The 25,884-nt window shown below is 37.5% G+C and overlaps 1 protein-coding gene across 7 annotated transcripts in view; it reads left to right on the top strand.

The window, feature by feature from the left end:
- ICA1 (islet cell autoantigen 1) overlaps window positions 1-25,884 on the top strand; it is an 80,247-nt gene that overhangs the window by 39,297 nt on the left and 15,066 nt on the right. For all 7 annotated transcript variants that reach the window (XM_058181532.1, XM_058181533.1, XM_058181534.1 and 4 more), the window contains exons 8-11: window positions 8,519-8,644; window positions 8,839-8,937; window positions 15,004-15,095; window positions 23,484-23,533. In XM_058181532.1, coding sequence (XP_058037515.1) covers window positions 8,519-8,644; window positions 8,839-8,937; window positions 15,004-15,095; window positions 23,484-23,533 — 367 coding nt within the window. The remainder of the gene's footprint in view (window positions 1-8,518; window positions 8,645-8,838; window positions 8,938-15,003; window positions 15,096-23,483; window positions 23,534-25,884) is intronic.

Raw genomic sequence — 25,884 nt, forward strand, 5'->3', positions numbered from 1 at the left:
GAAATCTGGCTCCAGTGGGATTCAACTAATTTAACAACCGGATCTCTGCCCTAATGACCGGCTGGGTGGCCATGGGGTGTGACAAGCAGCACTCGGCCTTCTGCACTCCCTTCCCTGGGAGCAAAAACAGGCCTGGCTCTGCAGATCAGCTGGGAACCCAATATGGGAGTACTGGAGGTGGATACTAGATTAATAGCAAACCTCTTCTCTCCACCTGCTCCCAATTTCCCCCCTTTCCCAACTCTTATTCTCATATCACTATATTCTCATTGCTTTCTTTTTCACTGTTTATTCTATTCCATTATTTTACTACTATTATATTACATTTCTTACAAGAAATAAAAATACTGTGACATGGTGAAATATTTTAATTGCATGGTATTCGTGAAATATAACCATGTCAAGAATCTGTTTAAAAACTCAGGATCGGCATTTGTCTGTTTGGGTCTTTAAGTTTACAAACAGAAATTTCCAGAATGGACACAAGAAAGAAAGAGGGGGGGAGGGAGGAAGGGAGATCGAGAGAAAGAGAGAGAGAGAGAGGAAGGAAGGAAGGAAGGAAGGAAGGAAGGAAGGAAGGAAGGAAGGAAGGAAGGAAGGAAGGAAGGAAGGAGGGAGAATATAACACACACACACACCCTTAAATGGGTGTTTTAAATGTTTTTAGGTGTTGTCTAATGTTTATTTGAAAAAATATAATAAACTAAATGCTTCTGTACAAATAGATGTACAAATGCTGTACAAATAAAATTAATGGAATACACTGCTATCCCAGCAGAAAAAAATATTTACAGTCTAATTGGTTAGCTTGTAAATCTTATGAATTTTATTTGGGTAAAGAAAACCAGTTCACATAAAATACATTTATTATATTTATGCAGGAGCATTTAGTTTATTATACTTTTTTCAAATAAACACTAGGGCCTACGCAATACCTAAAGAACATTTAAAACACCCTATTAAAGGACATTTATTTAGATTTTAGCTAGCTAGCTACCAAATTTTAAAACCTACCAACTCCCTTACAGAGGGATTATGGATGTTATACAAATTTCCTGCAAAGTAGTTTTATTTCTATTATTCTGTTAATGCAATTTTCATTCATTTGGGATCTTAAGCAGGTGATAACAAAAGTTTCAGGCTGGAAACTCTCAGAAAACCTCAATATGAGTTCTTTCTCTGAACCGTGATTGATTAGGAACAATTGTTTCCTTATTTATGTGCCATATAAATAAGGACAAATAATTGTCCAGGAACAATTAAGAGTCATTTGGAATGTTCATCTATAAGCTTGGTGAGACATACATATATAGTTCTTTTAGGTAATTTATATTTAATAATCAGCTTATTTTATTAAGCTGAGAATAAGCATTTGTACTTTTCTTCACCTCTGTTTTCCTCACCTTCTGATTTTATATTTACATTTAAATAGGACTTTCTGGTTTTTCTTTGAAGACATTTCAATTCTCACCCAAGAAGCTTCAGAGCTGAAGAAGCTTCTTGAATGAGAAGCAAAACATCTTCAAAGAAAAACCAGAAAGTCCAGTTGCCTCTTGAAAAAGAGACAACCATGATCTAGATGACTGAGAAGCCCCATGGACATTTTACAGTAAAACAATTACTATGTTTAGATTGGATAGTTATAGATTAATCCTGGTTCAGAAAATAAGTTGGACAAAGTTTTAAGATATAATATAAATGTATAGTTAAACAAACCATAATGTAATCTTAAAAGTCACAGTGTTCATTATTTTTATTCTTATATAATAAACAGTGGCATTTTAAAATTTAAAAAAATGACAAAGAATGATTGAGTCTATTCCACTGCAAGTAGTCCTTTTCCTGTATATTTATAGGAGTCTATTGCTTCTTTGCTCATAATATATTCTGGCCCTTTATGCTCAGTTCCTTGACTTGGTTTCTAGAGCCTCAACAGCTCTGGACACCAGCTAACTGCTACTTAATGCTAGTTCAACCTTCATAGACCCTATCATGGATGAGAGGGTTGACTAAGCCTTAGTTTCTGAGACCTGATTTGACATTGGGTGGCGGATGCATCCACTCTTCCTGAAATATGCTCTTTCTGGTTTGTATATTTCATTCTCTTTCTATTTGTTTTGTTTTACTATTGTTTTTCCACTTTACTATTGTTTTTCCAGGCAATCATAAAAGATTCACTTAGAACGATCAAATGGTTATGCTAAATTTGCTCATGGATCTGGAGCATTTGAGTAGGTCGGGGAGGCTATTTAATTAGATCTTTCATATCCAGAAAGCTGCCCACTCTGCCAATATTTGTCCTTTACTGTGAATTCTCATGGAATTTTCGAAATTAGAATACAGCCAGAGGTAGGAGCTGTGGGATATAGAAAGGGGAACCATTGTAAAATCTCCTTTAAAGTGATAGTCTTTGAATTGGACCAAAGGTTCTTAAAACTTATGTATTTAAGCTGCAATACCTAATTCAACATCTTGAAAGTAAACTCTATTTAAAGAAGGGCAGTTTGACATGTAACGATAACATCTCTGTTTAGAAGAAAATAGTATACATCCAATAAGTATGTTTCTTTATATTTTTCCATTCATCTTTTTTATTTTCCCCTTTTCCCACTCATTTTATCACATAATATTTTTATTGACCCACTGACTATACACATTACAGATACTTTGTACAATCTGAATAGAATCTGAATAGAAGCATTTTCCAACTGATCACATTCATCATATTAATTTTTTACTGCAGTAGATGCTTCTTCTCTGATTGATGTTACTAGGCTCATCAAAGAATCAGGAGTGTCTAAACGGAGAATGTTAGATTCGGGCAATAACGAGGCAGGAGACCAGGATAGTGACAACAGCTCTTTATTATATGGTGAATCCAGCAGCCAGTGCCCGGGAAAACCTCTCCTTATATACAGTTTAGCCGGTGGCTTCAACCAATCAGCAACGTGCTTTTTTCCCGCCAAAACTTTTAAAGATACATTACACTCCTTCCCTCCCAGAAAACACTTTACTAATATTTACATAAAATTTACATCTTATTTTTCGACGTAATCACGCAAGTAGACTGGGTGTCTCCTGACTCTTTCAGACCTGCGCAATTCATTCTCTGGGAGTGAGTCGAGCTGGCCGGAGGGACTGTTTGTTCCTCTCAGCTCCTCCTCTAGGCCATCCGGCCCTGGATTATTTGCAGAGTCTTCCCTGCTGTCTTCAGGATGAACCAGTTGGTGTCGCTGGACCTCCCGGCACTCAGATAAGTCCCGCGTTAGCCCCGGGTTTGAGTCAGCTGTGGATTCCAACATTGAATAGTCAGGGCATGTTTCGTCTGATTCTGTATTACCCGTTATGCGTTTTCTTATCTGGTCTATGTGGCGCTTCCATACCCGGCCATCCCCCAACTCTATTAGATATGAGTTTGGTCCTGTTATTTCTAGGATTGTTCCTGCTAACCAGGTCGGGCCCTCGCTGTAGTTGTGTGCCCACACTAGGTCGCCTGTTGCCATCTCTCTTGTTTTACCTTGTGTCCCTTTGTAACCGTCTGGTGTGTAGTTTGGGTTTAAATGGTCTAGGGGGCACCTAAGCTTCCGACCCATTAATAGTTCGGCCGGGCTGCGGCCAGTTGTGACACAGGGGGTTCTGTGTTGGACTGCTAGGAATGTATCGATTTTTGTTTGCCAATCGCCTGGCTTGATTCTGGACAATGCTTCCTTTGCGCTCCGAATGAAACGTTCTGCAAGGCCGTTCGTCGCAGGGTGGAAAGGCGCCGAGAGGACATGCCGGATGCCCTCCTCTGCCAAGTACCCCTCAAACTGGGTTGCCGTGAATTGCGGGCCGTTATCGGAGACTAAAGTGTCGGGCAACCCATGGGTTACAAATAGGTGCCGTAGGACTGAGATCACGGCCTCGGCTGTCATGGATCTCATGAGAATGATTTCCAGCCATTTGGAGTAGGCATCGACTACTACCAGAAAGGTTTGGCCGTGGAAGGGGCCGGCAAAATCGATATGGATCCTAGACCAGGGGCCCTGGGGTTTCTCCCATTCCCGAATCGGGGCCGTTGGGGGTAGCGGTCTGGACTCCTGGCAGGCCTGGCATTTCCCTACCCTTTCAGCAATTTCCGAGTCCATTAAGGGCCACCACACATAGCTTCTTGCTAGACCCTTCATTCGCACGATTCCCGGGTGACCTTCGTGAAGGAGATCCAATACCTTTTTCCTCAATTTCTCCGGGATCACCACTCGATCCCCCCATAGCAGGCACCCCCCTTGAGCCGAGAGTTCCCCACGTTTTTTTACAAACTCTTTAAAACGCTCGCCCGGCGCAGCGGGCCAACCTCTTTGTACCCAACCAATTACAGTTCTTATTGTAATGTCCTTATACGAAGCCCGAGCCACCTCTTTGGATGTGACTGGGCCAGAGTCCAAAGAGTCAATTAGCAGAACTGGTATCCCCGGAGTGGGGTCTTCGATAGTCTCTGGTAACGGGCATCTGCTCAGGGCGTCTGCATGCCCTAATTCCTTTCCTGGCCGGTGTAGTAATTTGTAAGAATACGCTGCCAGGAAGATAGTCCATCGGGTCAGTCTTGGTGAAAGTGCCACGGGCGTTGGGCGGTCGCCTGCCAGCAGACCTAGCAAAGGTCTATGGTCCGTGATGATTTCAAAATCACGACCAAATACATACTCATGGAATTTCTTTACTCCTGAGACTATAGCCAAGGCTTCCTTATCAAGCTGGCTATAATTCCTTTCCGTTGATGACATGGTTCGGGAGTAATATGCAATAGGGGCTTCTGTGCCATTTGGTAACCTGTGGCTGAGCACAGCCCCCACCCCATAGGGAGATGCATCGCAGCTTAACACTAATGGCAGCGTGCCATTGTATTGGATAAGGAGGCTATCACCGATAAGAGATTCTTTACCTTGAATGCCCTAGCTTCCGCCTTTCCCCAAGACCATGCAGCCGTCTTTGCTAGTAATTTATGCAGCGGCTCGGCTACTGTTGCCTTATTCCTTAAGAATACCGCATAGAAGTTGACCAGACCTAAGAATGCCTGTAACTCCGTTTTGTTCTTTGGAACCGGGGCCTTCCTGATGGCCCGTACCTTGCTCTCAGTGGGGTGAATCCCTTCCCTGTCTATCCGGTAGCCCAGGAATTCCACAGACTCAACCCCGATCTGGCATTTGTTCAGTTTAACCGTGAGACCGGCAGACCGGAAAATGCCCAAAACTTTTCGCAGCCTTACCCCTAATTCCTCTAGATTCTCAGCGGATACCAGTACATCGTCAAAGTATGGTACCACCCCTGGTAGGCCCTGCAATAGCCGCTCCATTAGGTTCTGAAATAACCCTGGAGCCACACTAACCCCAAACTGTAACCGGGTACACTTGAAAGCCCCTCTGTGAGTCACAATTGTCTGCGCTTCGGCTGTGCTGCTATCTACGGGCAGCTGTTGATAGGCTTGGGCCAAGTCTAGTTTGGCAAAAACTTGCCCTTGCCCCATTGAGTGCAGTAAGTGCTGTACCACCGGGACGGGGTAAGCACTCTTTTGCAACGCTTTGTAGTCAGCGCAAATCCGGACCGACCCGTCCGGTTTGACTGGGGTGACTATAGGGGTCTCCCACTTAGCATGGTCAACTGGCACTAGAATTCCCTGGTTTACTAGCTTGTCCAGTTCCCGGTCAATCCTGGGCTTTAGGGCGAACGGGACCCTCCTAGCCTTTAGACGGATAGGGGCAACTTGGGGGTCTAAGTTAAAGAAATAGGGGTCCCGTGTACTTGCCCAGGCAGTCTCTGGCGTCCCCAAATTCTTTCGTTAGTGCGTCTTTGAGGTTGACTTCGTTTCTGAAGACTCCAGTCACTCCCATGCCCAATGCTCGGAACCAGTCCAGTCCCAACAAACTTGGCAGGGTCCCATCGACGATGGTGATGGGCAGAGTTTTCTTGTATTGTCCATACTCGACGTGGACGGACGTTACCCCTCGAACAGGGATGCGATTCCCTTGGTAGTCTTGTACCCTTAATTTCTGTGGTTGCAGTTTGCGCTTTGCGATGGCGGGTAGGGCTCTCACGAGATTGTCCCAGGACATGATCGTGATCGATGAGCCGGTGTCCACCTCCAATCGGCACGGCACCCCCTCAATCTTTGCCTTTGTAAAGATTTTTTTCTCTAGGCGTGTTGATGCGTGACCCACTCTCACGACAGTTTGATTCAATTTCGCGCCTTTTTTAAACTGACCAATCACGGGCTGCTTCGCCGTTCCCGCGCTCTGGTTGGTCAGTTTGAATTTTTGGCGGGAAGGTTGGGGTGCTCGACAGACCTGTGCTAGGTGCCCCTTCCTTTCGCACCGCCGACAAGTCGCTTCCTTAAATTTGCATTGTTGTCGCTGGTGTCGCCCCCCACAACTCGCGCAGTCGCCGCGGTCTTCATTCTCCGGCCTCCCGGTGTGGAAGACTCCTTCCTCTTCCTCACCCTCCGATTCGGCCTGGACTTTTTCATTGTGGACCGGGGTTGATTTCGCACCAGCCGTTGGTGTGACTTGCTTTTGTAGGGTTTCCGCCGCTTGGGTAGACATCTCGTGAGCCCTGGCTTCGTCCAAGGCGTTTGCCAGCGTTAGGTTGCTTTTAGACAGCAGCCGCCTCCGCAAACGGATGTCCCTGACCCCGCGGATGAGTTGCTCCAGTAATGCCTCATCCAAGTCTCGGTACTCGCAATGTTTTGAGGCTTTCCTCAGGGCGGCCATGTATGCGCTGATGGACTCGCCCTCTTGCTGTCTGCGCTCCCCGAATTCGAACCGTTGCACATACTTGGATGGCATTGGTGCATAATGGGCTTTCAATAAAGTCTGCAGGGTTTGCCACGGTACCGACTGTACCGGCGTTGGCTCAGCCAGGGATTCTGCGGTGTCGAAAACATCTGGACCGCAGTGGCTCAGGAAATACGCTCGTTTCCTGTTGTCTGAAACTCCTTGAAGTTCGTTCGCCTCAAGGAAGCACTCGAAACGAGCCATGTATGACCCCCATTTTTCTTTAGCTGGGTCGAATGGCGCTGGCGGTGTGTAGCCGGACATCGCTGCTTTCCGCTTCTTGTTTGCTGGGTTCGCGTCTTCCTGGTGAGTTCAGCTCTTTTCCTGGCGCTCTTAGCCTCGAGATCCCACCTTCGTCGCCAGTGTTAGATTCGGGCAATAACGAGGCAGGAGACCAGGATAGTGACAACAGCTCTTTACTATATGGTGAACCCAGCAGCCAGTGCCCGGGAAAACCTCTCCTTATATACAGTTTAGCCGGTGGCTTCAACCAATCAGCAACGTGCTTTTTTCCCGCCAAAACTTTTAAAGATACATTACAGAGAACATTTGAGAATCATTCAATTTAGTTGAAGGTGGCTTGTGTGAAAATGTTTCATTTGAAATATGTACCTAATAGGTTGTGGAAAAATAAATACATTTTGAACAAGTATCATGCCTCTTTCCTGTTTAGCTTCAGAAATGATGCAAATGGCCTAGAAAGAAACTACTTACATGCCCTGCCTTTTACAGATTTTTTCCCCAGACCATTCTATCCAAGTAGCATAGATTTAACCAATGGGTCTACTGATATTGGAATCATGAATTTGTAGCAAGGAAGAATTGAATATCTGTATCACAAAAATATCAATGCAAGCCTGTCATATCCTTCCACACATATTTATACTCAGGGAGATATCAAAGTAAAAGACCTGTGTTAGCTGTTTCAAATTAATGGGCTGAAATTTGTATGTTAACAGAAACAATCATAACAAAAAGATAGAGATTAATAATATATACTATATAAAACTATGCCAAACAGAACAAAGCAGCACTGAAAAAGAAGTAACAGATCCCTCAAGGATGTAATCATGGGTTCCTTGCTGAATTGCTTGCCAAATTTATCTTATTGATTATTTTTCTCCCAGCAATTTTGAAGCCTTTGGTCTGAATTCTCACTTCCTTCCTGAGTTCTACTCCTTGCTTTTTACTGGAAAAATAACATTTTAATGTTTATAGAAAAGAGTCCTCAGCTAGCCAGCAAGGCACACCCTTAAGAATTATCAGATTCTTGAACATTCTGATTTTCTCTCTTTCTATCAAGAATAAAGAAGTTAAGAACTAAGAGAACTGTTACTGTTTCTCAACAAGTTATATTTCTTTTCTAATAACTTGAGGCAACGTCTGTGAAAACTCCTTATTGAAGGATGTCATAAGTATATTAAAAATAAAATAGGTATATAATACAAAATAATGATACAATTATGATTAATTAAATACCATGTTTCCCTGAAAATAAGACCCTGTCTTATATTTTTGAACCCTGAAATAAGCTCTTGGCCTTATTGCCATGCGCTCAAAAGCCCAATTGGGCTTATTATCAGGGGATGTCTTATTTGGGGGGAAACAGGGTATAATTAATATAATTAAATGTTATTTTGGAATGAAGGAAAGCATTTTGGATGATCTGATATTTAAGAATTTCTTATGCTTTCAAGTAATCTTTATATTGATAGGTCCAAGCACAAGTCCGTCATACAAAATTGAATTTTGACAAATTGAAAACTGATGTCTGTCAGAAAGTGGATCTTCTTGGAGCAAGTAGATGTAATCTTCTGTCTCACGTCCTCACAACATACCAGGTATTCTTAAGGAAAGAAACTATAAAACTTAGAAGCTATTTTTAGGAATGAGAGTCATGTAGTTTTTATGTAACAGAGAGGTTACATAAAGTTTATGTAGTAAAATATCTGCAGCTGGATAATTTTTGTTGGATGTCACAGGAAATGTTAACTATTAGATGTCATTTGAAGAATCATATTTCTTTCCATTACAGACAACTCTTCTTCATTTTTGGGAAAAAACATCTCATACCATGGCAGCTATCCATGAAAGTTTCAAAGGTTATCAGCCATACCAATTCACTATGTTGAAGGTAAAGAAAAGTTGCCTAAACCTATACAGTGCTATTTTAATAGTGTGATCTTAACGAATGAAATCTATTGTAAAATACAGTTGTTGTGAGGATCACTACGCATTCTGAACTATGTTATTACTTGCTTTTATAATTCTGCCGTCAGTCATTGCCTTACCATAAAGCTGAGATACTGTAAGGAAGTGGCACTAATTACTTTGTTCCCTTTTTTTCTGTAAAAGTATGTACCATAATTTTCTAATAAAAATTCACATTGATTTTTATAGTGGCATATTAGAAATATTGGTTATTATGTATAGCAGAAAGCATCAAATCCTTGGGAATAGTTTCACATTGGCATTGCAAAAAAAACAAAAAAAAACAAATTTGGGGGCTATAAACTTCCTTTTGTCTCCCTCTTCCCACCTGACAGCACTATCCTAATTGGGAAAGTAAAAGAAGATAAACCAGGTGGGCAACATTTCTTTAATTAGCTTCCATAGAATCTAGTTATTAATTTATCAAAATTCACAATCTAAACTGCTTCCCTTTCTTTGCTATGGAATGTGAAGTCTTATTCTAACTTGAACTTCTGGTATCATTATTTGTTCTGCCTGTTCATAGAAACATTAGATGCTGCTTATTCAGTATGGATGTCAACCTAAATTCATTAGCAAATGAAAAAAGAACAAAACAACAACAGATTAAAGAAAGATGTAATTGGTTAAGATTTTTGTTTGTGCCACAGTACGCAGAGATAGATTCATTTTTTCTTTCTAAGCATTGATTCCAGTTACAACTAAATTGTAATTCCCCAATTCAAACATAACAGGAAATTCTGGCTTTACATAAAGTAGGAAAGAAATATTGAAAGAGAGCATATGAAAATAAGGATAAAGGAGGAATGCTTGCATATAATATACTTTTCTGCCTTTGAAATATATGCAGTATATGAAGCAAGCAGTATATGAAGCAAGCAATCCAGTCATATGTATCATTCATTATAATTATAATAATAATAACAACAGAGTTGGAAAGGACCTTGGAGGCCTTCTAGTCCAACCCCCTGCCCAGGCAGGAAACCCTACACCATCTCAGACAGATGGTTATCCAACATTCAACATCCAATATTTTAAATAAAAAAATATCCTTTATAGGTTGAAAATTCAAACAGGAAAATAGCAGGAGGAAAAGAAATTTCCTACATTCTTAACCACTACCATTTTCTCACAGGAATTGTATCTTGATTTTTTTTTTTCACGTGGAAAAATTATGTGTTTAAGTATTTAGAAGCAAGAAGCCTAATATAGTTGTGGCATGCTTCTGAATTAACTTATTTGTTAAATGCCATTCTTTAAAAAAGCAGTTAAAGGGGAAAGCAGCAAACATTATCTAATTTAGCCATGAGCTTCATTGATTGTGTCTTTGAATAAGGAAGACCATTAAGTCTGATATTATTAGGTATAAGCAAATCATGGTGAGGAATGAAGGTTGATGTGTTGCAGTCAAAGAACCTCTAGAGTGTTGCCTCCTCTCCAATATATTTCTTATGCCATGCTAGCTTTGGTAAAGTTTGATCCTTTTTTGAAAAGATAAACATTGAACTCTGATAACAGTTTATATAAGATCTAAATTTTGCTGTACAGTGTATTCTTTCCCTTCCCCTGTTCTTTAAGAAAAAGTTAGTGGGGTTTGTTTGTTTTTTGTTTGTTTGGAAAATTTATATTGCCACCTATTCGCTCACTGCAACTCAAAGTGGTTATGCTGCATTATCTAAGTTAATCAATGAAATACAGGTTTATTTCCAATCTTCTATTTTAGTTAATAATAATATTTAAAGAAAACATTGTTAAGAATTGGTGATTTATTCATGGGAAAACATTACCTCCAGATCCAGAAAGATTCCTGTGTTTAGGATTTATTTGGAAGTAAAAGATTGTTTTAGAAGGTTAGCTTTGCTGTGCTAAAGTCTGATAATGAACAGTCTGATAAAATATTATTTTCTTTACTTCAGGGTGTATTGTGGAAGTAATGTAATTGTAGCCATTTTTCCTGATAGTTAAGTTTATGTTTCAGATAATATTTTGAATGCATTAACAAATCATGGAATCCTGTTGAGAAAGAGATTATTTGCTTGAGGTTATCTAGTGCTTTGAAAATGTTAATTCTTTTACCTTCTTTAAAATGAAAAATAATTATTTAAAATGTATCCTGTAGAAAAATAAATTTTATACTAATATTGTAAAACTAAATTAGCAGCAGGGAATGAAAATACAACTGAAAAACAAAGCAGAGTAGAAATAGGAACAGATTTCTCAGTACTGTAGATTTTTATTTTGTCAGTGATCTTTTGCTTTCTTACTTTCACCCTTCCTAGAATTCTGAAGTCTTTGCCGCTATTCATCTAGTAAAGAACAGTCAAATACTAAGGGATATTGGAGAAAGATAGAAATAAAATAGAATATTTTAGGTGCTGAAAGGAGGGGACTAGCACTGGAGTACCAAATATCCTGAAAATCAGAGAATAGAATCTGGAAGCAGAGCCATGGGGGTAGGGAGGTGGGTTGACCCCAGTCACACATGATTGTGCTGCCATCTTGACATTTTTGACAACTCCAACAGAGCTGCCTAGAAAGACGAATTCTGATGTATTGATACATGCTAAGTGAAGAAGACTGCTTATTTTCCCATGTTATAAGCACAAAGGCAAGGGGAGAGCTGGATGGATCAGAATACAATCTAGAAAATCTAGAAAATAATATCAGGCATTTCTGAATACATTCTTAAGTAAATTAAAGTTGGGCATTTAAAAATAGCTAGTTTCCTTGCAAATATTCTATGCTGGATATTTTAATTATTTCTAGTGGGTGATTTATCACGAATGGTAACAATCTGAAGCTTTTGGACAAAACCTGAAGTTGATAATCATTTCAGGCCTCACCATTTTTTTCCAAAAAGGAAAAAGGGAATTGGAGGAGTTGTGCTTGACAATTGATATTGTTATGTACCTTACAAAAAAAAGGATAGAAATATATTAATGACTTTTACAAAGTATGTTTAGACATATTACCAACTACAAAGATTCTGAAAAATGTTTTTGTTTTTATAGCTTTTTTAATCATAATGCCTTTTTTTAAAACTGTTTTCGTAGATTTTATATTATGTGACAGTTATCACCTGTTATATTATTGCTACTTATATATGCTTAATTTATAATAAACCATATTTATAGGCAGCTAATTTCTCTCTAAATAGCAGAAATGAAGAAATACAGTGTATTGTAAATCTTTATATTACGCTGTTTGCATGATCATTGCAATACCTTTTTGTTCTACTTGGAATAATTTCCATTTAATTTTAGATTTACCTCATTTCCTATGTTTAGAGAGTAATGAATATCATTGTGACCTTGCTGCTTTCTGAATTATTTTGATGTGTTTTTCTTTATATGCTTGAACATGTATTGCTTTATTTTTAAAGCAATTTACTTTACTTTACTTTACTATACTTTACTTTGACTAACTTTTAATTTAGCATAAACATTGCAGATTACAACCACTTCTTCAGATGCAGCAAGGATACTAAGAAAATTAACAGAGCAATTTTTAGTAATAATCGTAATATATAAACAGCATAAACTTTAATATCATAAACCATATGGCAGAGATGAATTGCATAGAATTAGCACTACTATAACCAAATAATTTGTGAATTTAAATAAGGAAAGACCCTGTATAAATTGTCTTGAGTTTCCAGAGGAAAGGCAGAATGTGATTCTAATATAATACTAAATAATAAGAAATCATTCTTTCCTTAAGTCCTGGATCTAAATCTGTGAAAGGAACTAGCCTTTCTTCAAAAGTGTAAACTGACAGTTTACACTGCCTGTTATGATAATTATGATTTTTAGGGAAACATGAATATGTTAGGTTTATAATTTATGTCAGTATTTCAAGGAAAGCCCAGTGCATTAGTTAGAAAATGAAATAGCAAATTTGTTAACTAAATCTATTTAAAAATATCAAGGGTAATGTAAGTACAAGCAGCTGTGTTAGCAAAACAAAGATCAAAATTAAATTGGCAAGACTGCTCTGTCTCCACTAGTAAATTAGTCCACTAAACTATATAGCAACAGAAAAGCTGAGAATGTACTGTATAAAAAGACTTGTATTTAATTTTGCACAATGCCCCAAATAAAAATTCTTGTGATAGATATTGCTAAGATGAGTGAAATAAATTTCACTGCCTGTTACTTTTACTGTGAACTATAGTATTTCATGAACTTGATAATAGCATTTAAAAAGAAAAATAAGGTAACATTGTAATTGTCTTTGCAAAAAATAGAAATTCTATATATTATTACAATGGCAAAACATGTTCTTTTAAAAGCATTTTAATCAGAAACATAGTACTAAAATGGTTGTATAATATCCAGTAGCTTGAAAACAATACCATGCTTTGTATGGCATGCCAAGTTCTGTGGGCAAAGCTAAGTTTCTACTTTTCAGGTCTTTTTTCCTATGGGTTCTTCAGCTGTGAAATAGAACTGTAAATTTCCACAGACTAGAGAGGGTGCATATTGTCCCCAAACTCTTCTCTATGAGAAAAATAAGGCAAATATTTGGCTCTGCTCTTTTTTGTGTTGCTTTGGTTGATGTAAATAAATATTGGCAGGAGACCTGCTCCCTATGAACCGTATTTTTGGACTACAGAATCAGAGTAGGAATAACTAAACGGGTAAACTGGTTTTTAAGAATTGAAAAGCAAAAAAGGGGAGTTAAAAGAAAACATTATTTCATGCAGCTTGAAAATGCAATGTGCATTTTTATGGCAGCATGATTCTATCAAAGTCAGAGATAAGTTAACTGGTTGTTAACTTTCTGAACAGTTTGGCAAACTGGTTGTTAGAAGAAATCATTAGGGCAGAGAACCTGTTGTTAAATTACTTGAATCCCACGACTGGTTCAAACCATACATTTCTTTTCAAAGACAGTGTTAGAGTTCTGTGGCGCTATATAATCTGATAAATTATGCCATTGATTAAACTATAGCCCGCTATAATACTGGGCTATAGTTAAGTCAGTGGCACAGTTTAATAGACTATATACATGAATGTTTTTGGAGTGAAGATGATACTGCCCAGCATGATTAATATTTATGTTCTGAGAATCATTGAGATCAGAATACAGCAGTACTGCAAATTTCATTGTATTTTATTATGTATTTTCTGTGAAGCATAGTACACAAAATGTAATTTATAGAAACAAAAAATATCATTACAGCATATAGAATCTACTAAAATATAATATTCAGGAACTCACAATATTAAAAGGATTTAATATTTTTAGGATTTAAAGATTCAGGAAGAATTTAAAAATCTGTATCTGTTATGTTTCCAAAATGATGATGAATAAGTGAACCTAGAAGTCATCATTCATAACCAGGGAGCAAAAGGAGAATGCCTGAATCTGATTTCATTGCATCAGTTCAGGACTAGATTTTTATAAAGAATTTTCAGTTTGAGGTAATGTGTGTAATGTGAAAAGGCCATTTTCTGACATGCCTCTTCCAAATTATTTAAGGCATTATAATCTTCTTTATGGTTAAAATCAGGACTTTGAATTGGACCAACATATTTAATTCTACATAATGAGAGCCAGTGTAATCGTTAGTGTGATGTGATTACACATAAAAGAAGGGATGAAATATCTTGTGACTCTTCTGGGACACCTCGCAACTCAATATGTTCTAACAGCTAAGCAATTAGCATTACATCTGTCCTGTGAATTTGTGATACAAAATAAAGCATTTTTGCTTATTCCTAAACTTTCACATTTAGTTTTAGTTATTAATAGTACAATAATTTTGCCAAATTATTGTACTACTTGTGCTAACAAATATTCTGTTTCTTTTTGTTATAATACATAATAAAATTTAGCTACTGATCTCTTAAGTTCAATGTTTTTCTCTTATTTAGATCAAAGTAGTAACTATATTTTTGTTTTACACACTTTGATTACTCAAAATATTTTAAAATATCAGCATTCTTTATTACTGACTTTGTATATTCTTTTGTGTTTGTGTTAGAACTTACAAGAACCTGTAAATAAATTAATGGAAAATGAAGAAAAGGAGGAGGAATTGCACCATACCAAATCAGAGGATGATCAACAGAGTCAGTAAGTCTTACAGTATTCATCAATTAAAACAATACAATCATAAGTTCAAGACTATCTATACTGATGATGATATGTCACATATTGTCACATATTATTAAAGAATCTTAAGTGGCTCAATGTATATGCTAAACAGGGGAGAGAGTCTACCCCAGAGCACCCCATATTAGAATGCTCTAGGGCTGTCTAAGTATACCCTAATTGGAAACATATACTCAGAAAGGAATGGAACCACTGTAAAAGGACATCCTAGCTCATAACACATGCAGACAGTTTGAAAAGATGCTATGTTCTACAGTATTAAACCATGCTGATGGTTCCAGGAGCACTAATAGGATTTCCATCCTCCCATTTATGCCCAGACTCTAATTCCTGTCTACTCCCAGGTTTGCCCATACAAGTAGAACTGAAACATATACTGTAGAGACACACTCATTTTAAAAGCAATCTTCCCACTTCCTCAGGATCAAGGGGTTCAATCTCTTTCCAGATAACTTTACAAGAGATATTTTTGGCATGTCTTGAGTCTCTGAAGTGCAGCCAGTTTGCAACTCCAAAAGAATGCAAGTAATTTTATCCACATCACTATATGGCATCCTATTTGCAATTTTTTATTTGTCTTTCCCTAGAACACTAAAAATTGTTGCCAGGTTCCGTAAGAATAGAGAAGTAATTTAGCTTCATCATTCTTACAATCACAGTGTAGGTTTGTAGTATCAACCTAGAATCAACAGCCTAAACATACAAACTACCAGCCTCAGCAGGAATGCCACTCTGCATTTGAATAGAAGCTACAAGAGAAATATTTCCTAGTGGCCCAATTGCTCAAAGATGGCCTTATATCCATCCATTTGTGGAACAGGGCTCTCCTGACAAACAAGCACTACTCTATCCTTCCATTTTTGGATCCATACTGAGGCAACACTTGAAACTCAGGTGGATGTGTTTTTTTTAATTGAACAAGTTTTTACAAAAAATTTTAACCCCCCTTTTTTTCCCCTGCCCCCCACTCCACCTCCCCTCCAAAACCACCCTCCTCCCCCCCCCCGACTTCCCAAAACAAACACAAAGTATAGTTCAAAAAACAATCATTCACTAAATTTTCCCTTTCGCAAAACACCCATAAGGTATAGTTCAAAAATAAACATAAGCTAAATTATTCCAAAACAATTATACAAATTTTTCCTCTCTGGCTCTGACTTCCCCCTTACATAACCAAAATCCTTCAAGAAATAACAATTAACATTGATAAAATATATTCAATACAGCAGATTAATCCTAAAGTATTTAAAACCAGATAATGCTTAAAAATCCAATTCAGAGAATATCTCCCTTATAACTTCTATAAACCATATAATCAACCCATTTTTCTCCCAAATCTTTCTTACATAAAGTCTTTCGAGAGTATTCTATTTACAATTCAATAAAACACATTACATAATTTCGGTACAGCAAATTACAATCTCTGTTCAATTTTAGTCCTTCCTCCTCTGATCATCGCCATTTTTCTTAGTACTCAAGCTTAAGAGAAAAGAAAAAAAAAATCCAATATAATTCCAAATATCTAGTCTTTTGTGATATATATCAAACATATAATCAACCCATTTCTTCCAGATCTTTCTTGCATATAGTCTTTCAGGAACGCTAATATTTTTATCTCTTAATATTTCAAAAAAAGCTTATTTCAAGAATAATACTTTTGTCTCTTGCCGGTTTTTTTGATGCATTAGTCTCTGTCTTTCCTTCATTACTCCTTTTAAAAAGTCAATCACAATATCTCCTAATGGTTCCTTTTGTCCAGCAATCCACAAATTACTACCATATATTCCATCAATCCGGAAGGAAAACTCTTGTAAAGCATTAGCCCTGTGTATTTTATCGGTTTGGAAAACAACCTCTTGTAACGCAAATTCAGGTGTTTCATCCAAATCTTTTAAAGAACGCCTCTTTACATCATCTTGTTTATTCACGATCATATCTTCATTTTTATCCACTTTTGCTTGTATCTCCTCCACTTCATTTTCCAAGTACTGATTGGACTGATTAGTTTCCTCCAAACTCTCATCCAAAACATCCCCATTTTTTATCAGTTCATATTTTTGGATAATTAAATACATTTTCTCTTTATATTCCTTTATAAAGTCACGAATCCATTCTTATGAAAGAACCTTCATGGCCAAATTCTTACTGAGAATCCCCTTCTCAAATACCTAAACAAACTGAAGTAATCCAGCAGTCTGTTTAAATCCAAATAAAAAAAGAAGAAATTAAAAATAAGCAAAAATCCAGTCTGCTCTGCTTACAGTCCAGCACAATACGATAGAGTCTCCATTCACTTTTGCTTTCTCAGCAGCTAACGAGCACCATTTTGTTTCAATGTTGCTTGTAAGCGGAAAAAAGTTTTAAAGAAAAAATAGAAGTCAGATTTAATACTTGCAGTTTAAATGACTAATCTCTTGTGTTTGTTCCATCTGCTTATTAAAATCCATAGCAATCATTTGAAGCAGAGATGGTCGCTTTCTTCTCTTTCTGCCGAAGCAGAGACATGCTGGGTCTGGAGCTGCTGCAGAGGGATTTCCAGGGAACTTTCCCCTTCAAGTTCCCCGCTTTCAAATCAAGAAAGCGGGGACTCTATGGAGTTCTTCCTATCCCTCCTCTGCTCTTTCCTTTCCCCTTTACCCGGGGAAAGTACTTTCAGCTGGCGAACAGCTGATATTCGCTGTTTTCGCTAGCTTTTTACAGAATCCCAGCGCGGGCGCATTTCAGGCGTCCGTCGAAGAGAGCGGAGCCACCGGAAGTCCTGGTGGATGTATTTTATGTACCTTAGAACACCATGTTGTCTGATTCATCCATATGACAGTAATAGAGGACTTAAATAGTTTGAGCTGATATAGACATGAAGAAAAAATCAGAAAGAAATAGCACCTATCTTTTGTGGAAACAGTCAGAATGAGCAAATCTTATTGTTATCTGTATTTCAGGTTAATGGAAACAAATTATTAATACACCAGGGAAAAAAAGCTTTTAGAGTTGGCTGTTGGATTTTATTTGATTTTTTTTCCAAAAATCTTGGTGAAATTATTTCTGTTCCTGGATAAATTGTTTTTTTAAACTTCCTTTGGTCTGGACTCTTAAAAGTAGTAGTATTTAGTAGCTTCAGAAGGAGTATATTATTGAGAAGTTTCTTTTAAGCTATTATTTTCATGTCCACTTTGAATCATCTGTTATGTACCACTGATGCAGCTTAGGAATTTTCTAGCAAACACAAACATTTTAATTTGTATGAGAGCAATTTTGAATGGTTGCTGCAAAGAAAGCTTCTAGCTTCTTCCCTAGCATAGTCAGCAAAAGCACTTAAAACCAACTAAAAAGAACCTTTAAAAGAAGAGATAAATGATTTGACTGATGCCAGCTTCTTTTTCAGCCTCATTATTGCATGAATGAAGACATAAAAGTCTTTTAATTATTCCGATGCAAATAATAATAATCTATATAGTAGTGAAGCAGTATTTATAATCTATAAACCAGTATTATTATTACTGTACACTGTCTGTATTCAAAAGATCTGTCCTCAGTATTTGGCTCCTGGGTTCAAAAAGATGATCGTATGACAATAGACACATTAATTGTAGTGAACTTTACTAAGTCATCAGATCATGTAACCTATAATTTGTTTATTCAGTGGTTGTGCCTCTTGTCTTATACAAGCCCAGAAAGGAATTCCTTTTTTCATTTAATCTGAAAAGAAAATAATTTTTCACATTTTTAGCTTTGTCATAAACATAAAAATATGTGTAATATATAGAATAATTATAACCTTTAAAAATGCTGAGAATCCCTCAAAAATCATCTTTCTTCTATTCATAAGGATCATTCATCCGTGTGCATTTTTACTGTCTGAAATACAAGTATATAATAGGGCAGTGTTTCTCAACTTTGGCAAATTGATGATGGGCAACTTCCAGAATTCCCCAGACATAAAGATAATGACAGCAGCTACATTTAAAATCAACAAGGAAGCAACTGAATAATTTATCTTCTTTGGATCAAAAATTGTTTAAGATGGCAGTTCTACACTTGAAATCAAATGCAGAATAACTTTAGAATAGAATAGAATAGAATAGAATAGAATAGAATAGAATAGAATAGAATAGAATAGAATAGAATAGAATAGAATTTATTGGCCAAGTGTGATTGGACACACAAGGAATTTGTTTTGGTGCATATGCTCTCAGTGTATATAAAAGAAAAAGAAAAAAAATATCTTCATCAAGGTACAACATTTAAACACAAATGATGGTCATAGGGTACAATTTAACCCTTAATGATAGCAACAAAAAGTTACAATCATACAGTCATAAGTGGAAAGAGATTGGTGATGGAAACGATGAGAAGATTAATATTAGTGAGGATTTAGTGAATAGTTTGACAGTGTTGAGGGAATTATTTGTTTAGCAGAGTGACGGCCTTCGGGAAAAAACTGTTCTTGTGTCTAGTTGTTCTGGTGTGCAGTGCTCAATAGCGTCGTTTTGATGGTAGGAGTTGAAACAGTTTATGTCCAGGATGTGAGGGATCTGTAAATATTTTCACGGCCCTCTTCTTGATTCGTGCAGTATTTTTGTTGCTATCGTTAAGGGTTAAATTGTACCCTATGACCATCATTTGTCAGGTTGGTAGCAATTATTTTTTCTGCAGTTCTAATTATCCTCTGAAGTCTGTATCTGTCTTGTTGGGTTGCAGAACCAAACCAGACAGTTATAGAGGTGCAAATGACAGACTCAATAATTCCTCTGTAGAACTGAATCAGCAGCTCCTTGGGCAGTTTGAGCTTTCTGAGTTGGTGCAAAAAGAACAGTCTGTTGTCCTTTTTTGATGATGTTTTTGATGTTAACTGTCCATTTTAGATCTTGCGATATGATAGAGCCTAGAAATTTGAAGGTTTCTACTGTTGATACTGTGTTGTCAAGTATTGTGAGAGGTGGAAGTATGGAAGGGTTTCTCCTAAAGTCTACCACCATTTCTACAGTTTTGAGTGTTCAGTTCCAGATTGTTTCGGTCGCACCACAAGGCTAGTCATTCGACCTCACATCTATATGCGGATTCGTCATTGTCTCGAATGAGACCAATCACTGTTGTGTCATCTGCGAACTTCAATAGTTTAACAGATGGATCGTTGGAGATGCAGTCATTGGTGTACAGAGAGAAGAGAAGTGGGTAGGGCACACAGCCTTGGGATGGGGGGGCTGTGCTAATTGTACAGGTATCTGATGTGATTCTGCTTAGCTTCACCTGCTGCTTCCTGTTTGTTAGGAAGCTTGTGATCCACTTACAAAGTCTGTTCAGGTACCTTTAGCTGGTTTAGTTTAGTTACAATAGTGTCTGGAATGATGGTATTAAATGCTGAACTAAAGTCTACAAAGAGGACCCTTGCGTAGGTCTTTGGAGATTCAAGATGTAGTGCAGAGCCATATTAACAGCATCATCTGTAGATCTATTTGCTCAGTATGCAAATTGCAAGGGGTCTAACAGCGGATCCATGATGGTTTTCAAGTGGGACAACACTAGCCTTTTAAAGGTTTTCATGACTACAGATGTTAGAACAAGTGGTCTGTAGTTATTCAGTTCCTTGATGGTGGGCTTCTTTGGCACTGGGATGATAGTAGAGTGTTTGAAGCAAGAAGGAACATAGCACATCTCTAGTGATTTATTGAAGATATGGGTGAAGATGGGGCCAATTGGTCAGCGCAGACTTTTAAGCAAGAAGGAGTTATCTTGTCTGGGCCTGGAGCTTTTCCTGGCTTTTGTCTATGAAATAGGTCTTGCACTTCCTTTTCTGTGATCACTAGGGGTTGTGAACCCAATGGGATGGGGTCAATTGTAGGAGGCTTGGCTGTTGTTGGTGTGTCTAAGATGGGGGTTGTGGAGATAGGTGGCTGTGGTTTATTTTCAAACCTGCAGTAAAACATGTTCAGGTCATTTGCCAGTTGCTGATTTCCTTCAGCCTGGGAAGGAGGTTTGCTGTAGCCGGTGATATTTTTAAGTGTTTCCACATGTTTGCTGGTTCATTTGTTGCGAACTGATTCTTTAGCTTTTCAGAGTACTTTTTTTTTGCTGCTCTGATCTCCCTTGTTAATAGATTTATGGCCTGATCGTACAGCATTTTATCACCTTTTCTGTAGGCTTCCTCTTTGGAATGATGTAGCTGCTTAAGTTTAGCTGTGAACCAAGGTTTGTTGTTACAGTATATTCGCAAGTTCCTGGTGGGTACAGATAGGTCTTCACAGAAGCTGACATATGATGTTACAGTCTCTGTGAGTTCATCTAAGTCTGCAGAGGTACTTTCAAAAATATTCTAATCAGGGCAGTCAAGACAGGCCTCTAGCTTTAACTTTACCTCCTCCATCCAGGTCTTCGCTGATTTAATTGTTGGTTTAGTGGTTTTAAGTCTTTGCCTGTAAGCAGGTACAAGTTGAATCATGCAATGATCAGAGTGTCCCACAGCTGCTCATGGGAAGGACTGATAAGCATCTTTTAGTGTTGAGTAGCAATGGTCTAAAGTATTCTTGCCTCTAGTGGGACAATTGACAGGCTGAAAGTATTTTGGTAACTCTTTTCTTAAGTTTGCCTTGTTTAGATCTCCCAAAATAATGGCCAGGGAATCGGGGTATTTGGCTTCAGCCTCCACAATATGGTCAGATAGTTCATAATGCCTTGTTTACAAAGGCTTGTGTTGGGGACATCAACAGCAATTAGAAGAAACGAGGAAAATTCATGAGGCAAATAGTATGGTTTGCAGTTGATAATTAATGTCTCTAAGTTTTTGTCACAGAATTTATATATTATAGTTATATCCTGAGATCAGCTGTTGTTGATATATAAGCATAAGCCTCCTCCCTTCTTTTTACCAGATGTTTCTGCAATTCTGTCTGATCGTTGAATCTGAAACCCTGGAATATGTAGGCTGCTGTCATCAATTGATTCATTTAACCAGGTTTCAGAGAAGAATAGGGCTGCTGAATTGTAAAAGTCAGAATTGTAGCTGTTTAAAAGGAGTATTTCGTCCATCTTATTAGCAAGTGAACATACATTGGTTAGGAAAATTGAAGGCAGAGAAGTTTTATTTCTCCTATTCCTTAATCTGTTTAAAATCCCCACTCTTTTACCTCTCTTTCTTTGCTTCTCCCGTTTGTTTTTTTGGTAATCCATGGCTCTGGGGAAATTGCTTCTTCCTGTGTTAGAATCTCCGTGTTTGTAAAGACAGGAGGCGGGTGAGATCAGAGAAAGCTGCTCCTTAAAGAAATGTTGCTTAATTTTTAGCTGATAGTCTCGTGAATAAGAAATCATAGTGAGCCGCAGAGAATAATTAAAAATAAAGAAACCATTAGAGAGCATTTCATCGAGTCAGCCTTCGGCAACACCATCTTGGAAAAGCTAGGACTAGGGGAGACATGATAGCATATCTCAGGGGCTGCCAATATCTCAGGGGCTGCCATAAAGAAGAGGGAGTTAAGCTATTCTCCAAAGCCCTGAAGTCAAGACAAGAAGCAATGGGTGGAAACTAATCAAGGAGAGAAGTAACCTAGGAGAAATTTCTTGACAGAACAATTAATCAGTGGAACAACTTGCCTCCAAAAGTTGTGAATGCTCCTACACTGGAAGTTTTTAAGAAGATATTGTATAACCATTTGTCTGAAATGGTGTATGGTTTCCTTCCTAAGCAGGGGGTTGGACTAGAAGACCTTCTAGCATGGAGCATGGAGAGACCTGCCTGTAAAGTCATCAAGAATTGGACCCAATTAAACAGTTAAAACTACTATTAATAGTACGAGAGACAGAATGGTTCAGCCTGTAGTTTTCTGTGAATGTCAGATTCTGGTTCTAAGCAGCAATTAATGAGACAGGAGAGAAAGTCCAATAACATCAAAAGATGATAATAAAGTAGTTAATCTGAACGCTGTCAAGACATGTAATTCATTTAGATAACAGTATCAAGGGCACTTTATCAATCCTATACTAGATCTTACTGTCCACATAACAGGTGTAATGCAACTGTCATTCCTATACCCCTAATATTAAAACAGTTTCTTGCATAAATATCAGTTCTATTCCTCTGTAACACTAAGTAACATATCATATTAAACATTATTTCGCCAGAGCCAGAAAACTTAATCCTACAACACATGATAAAATCTGAGGTTTAGGTACTGAAAAATATACACATTGCATGTAGTAAGTTTGTTTTTGTTGAAAGAATACTAATACTAGCAACTGAGATTCAGAAGATTTTCTGTAGTTCACAAGCTGAAGTCAGAAAAAGGGTATCATAGCTTTTTAATATTCTTCTTAAAATATATGAGGAAGTAAGCTCTTTTTCACCCCTTTCACTTTAAGGTTGATATCGTTAGATGATGAAAGCAATACCAAGGAAACAGCCAACTCAGGTATTCTTTTATATTATATTTTGCAAATGTCAAGCATGCTGCAAATTCCCACTTGTCTTAATAAAAGCTGTGAACTTTTTGTTTTAACAGGCTACTTTAAAGTATTAATACTATGCGTCATTTCAGGATATTTCATCCCAACTCTAAAACATTTAAAGTACAAGAAATCCATTTAAGAGAAGATATTTGCAATTCATTTAAGATTTTATTTAACTAATTATGAAGTTTTTTCATAAAATAAATATAGCATTTCACCTCAGCGCGTCAAATGGCCAACTGTTTTTCAAGCTAGAGATAGCATTGTGCTATATCTGGTGTTAGTTCAATGAAAAAGAAATGGGAATCTCTGTAAAGCAACTAAAATACTCTACTGTGTGGATACTGTACTCTAATGAATCAGACATCTCCTGTGTGCTATTTCTCAGTGAATAACATACATGTAATTTGAGATCTGGACTTGGTTGAGAATTTGTTCTCTATAAGCATGAGAGCAAGAATACTTAAATTATTCTGGACATTTTAATTAAACTATTTATTTATATTAGCAAATTTCCATACTGTACTATGCTGTGTAAAATATGAGAATTGTATTTACACAGCACTGGAAGAATGAGGAAATTCCTACAGATGAAAATATAATAATAAAAAATATTAGAATATGCAGAAATGGATAGGTTAACACTAAAGATAAAAGACAAAGAAGATACAGAATATTTTTTAACATGGGATTTGTTCTATCAATGGTTACATAATAGAGGTAGAAATCAGAAGTTGAGCAATTATTAATATGTACAAATATAAAAATAAATATTACTACTACTGTTACCATGTATAAATAAATTGACCCAGATAATATATTGTTTACTAAGCAGCAATGTATGTTAAAGAAAAATGCGTGATGGAATATTATTAGCACAGAAAATATTAAAACAATTGTAAACATTTTAGCTTAATAGCTATGTTTAAATCGATAAAATAAATTGAAAACAACAAAACAATTGGTTACTACTTCAACACATTACCTGCATAGATTCCATATACATTACCTGCATGGATCTATACTTTAAAGTTTCTGGTTGCTTTTCAAGAGTTATTCCACAGAGAATACCATATAAAGTGAAAGCTAAACAGAGTGCTCCTAAAATGATTTTGTAGTAGCCCTACTCTTATTTTGAATTGAAATCTCTCAGACAGAAATCAGAGTTTTTGTTGCAGAGGGAGCAAAACCGAAAGATCTTGGTATCTTTAAATATGATTTTAAAATGTGATTTTATCCATAGTTAGCAGAAGAAAATGCCTACCCTTATTTTTGTAACAGCACAGTGTTGCAGCTTGTATTAGGGTTTAATTGGGAGGATGGTAGATATCCCAGCTAAATATTGATGTTTGTAAACTGTTAAACTTCTGTAAATTTCTACAACATACATAGTGTAGTAAATAGAAGTAATTCAGTATCCTTTTCAAATATGGCGTGTGTAACTTGATCATTTTAAAGCTCACTATACGTCCACTGACTGGCTCAGATCATGAGCTTCTCATGGCAAAATTTAGGCATAAATTGAAGAAAGTAGGGAAAAGCACTAGGCCATTCAGGTATGAACTAAATCATATCACTGATAAATATACAGTAGAGGTGACAAATCGATTTAAGGAATTAGATCTGAGAGACGGAGTGCCTGAAGAACTATGGACGGAGGGTCGCAACATTGTACAAGAGGTAGCAACTAAAGCCAGCCCAAAGAAAAAGAAATGCAAGAAAGCAAAATGGGTGTTTGAGGAAGCTCTGCAAATAGCTGAGGAAAGAAGGGAAGTGAAGAGGAACTAAAGAGCATCTTGATGCGGCTGAAGGAGGAGAATGCAACAGTTGGCTTGAAACTCAACATTAAGAAAACTAAGCTCCCCGCCCTCTCAATTCCTGGCAAATAGATGGGGCAGAAATGGAGATAATGGCAGATTTTATTTTCCTGGGCTCCAAGATCACCGCAGATGGGAACTGCAGCCAAGAAATTTAAAGACGCTTGCTCCTGGGGAGGAAAGCTATGGCAAATCTAGACAGCGTACTAAAAAGCAGAGACATCACCCTGCCAACAAAAGTGTGTATAGTCAAGGCTATGGTTTTCACAGTTGCAATGTATGGCTGTGAAAGTTGGACCGTAAGAAAGGCTGAGCGCCAAAGAATTGAGGCCTTTGAACTATGGTGCTGGAGAAGACTCCTGCGAGTCCCTTGGCCACCTAATACTTTGGCCACCTAATGAGAAGGGAGGACTCACTGGAGAAGAACCTAATGGTGGGAATGGTTGAGGGCAAAAGAAAGGGATGACAGAAAATGAAGTGGCTGGATGGAGTCACTG

This window comes from Ahaetulla prasina, chromosome 4 (genome assembly GCF_028640845.1).
Source record: "Ahaetulla prasina isolate Xishuangbanna chromosome 4, ASM2864084v1, whole genome shotgun sequence".
Taxonomy (NCBI): domain Eukaryota; kingdom Metazoa; phylum Chordata; class Lepidosauria; order Squamata; family Colubridae; genus Ahaetulla; species Ahaetulla prasina.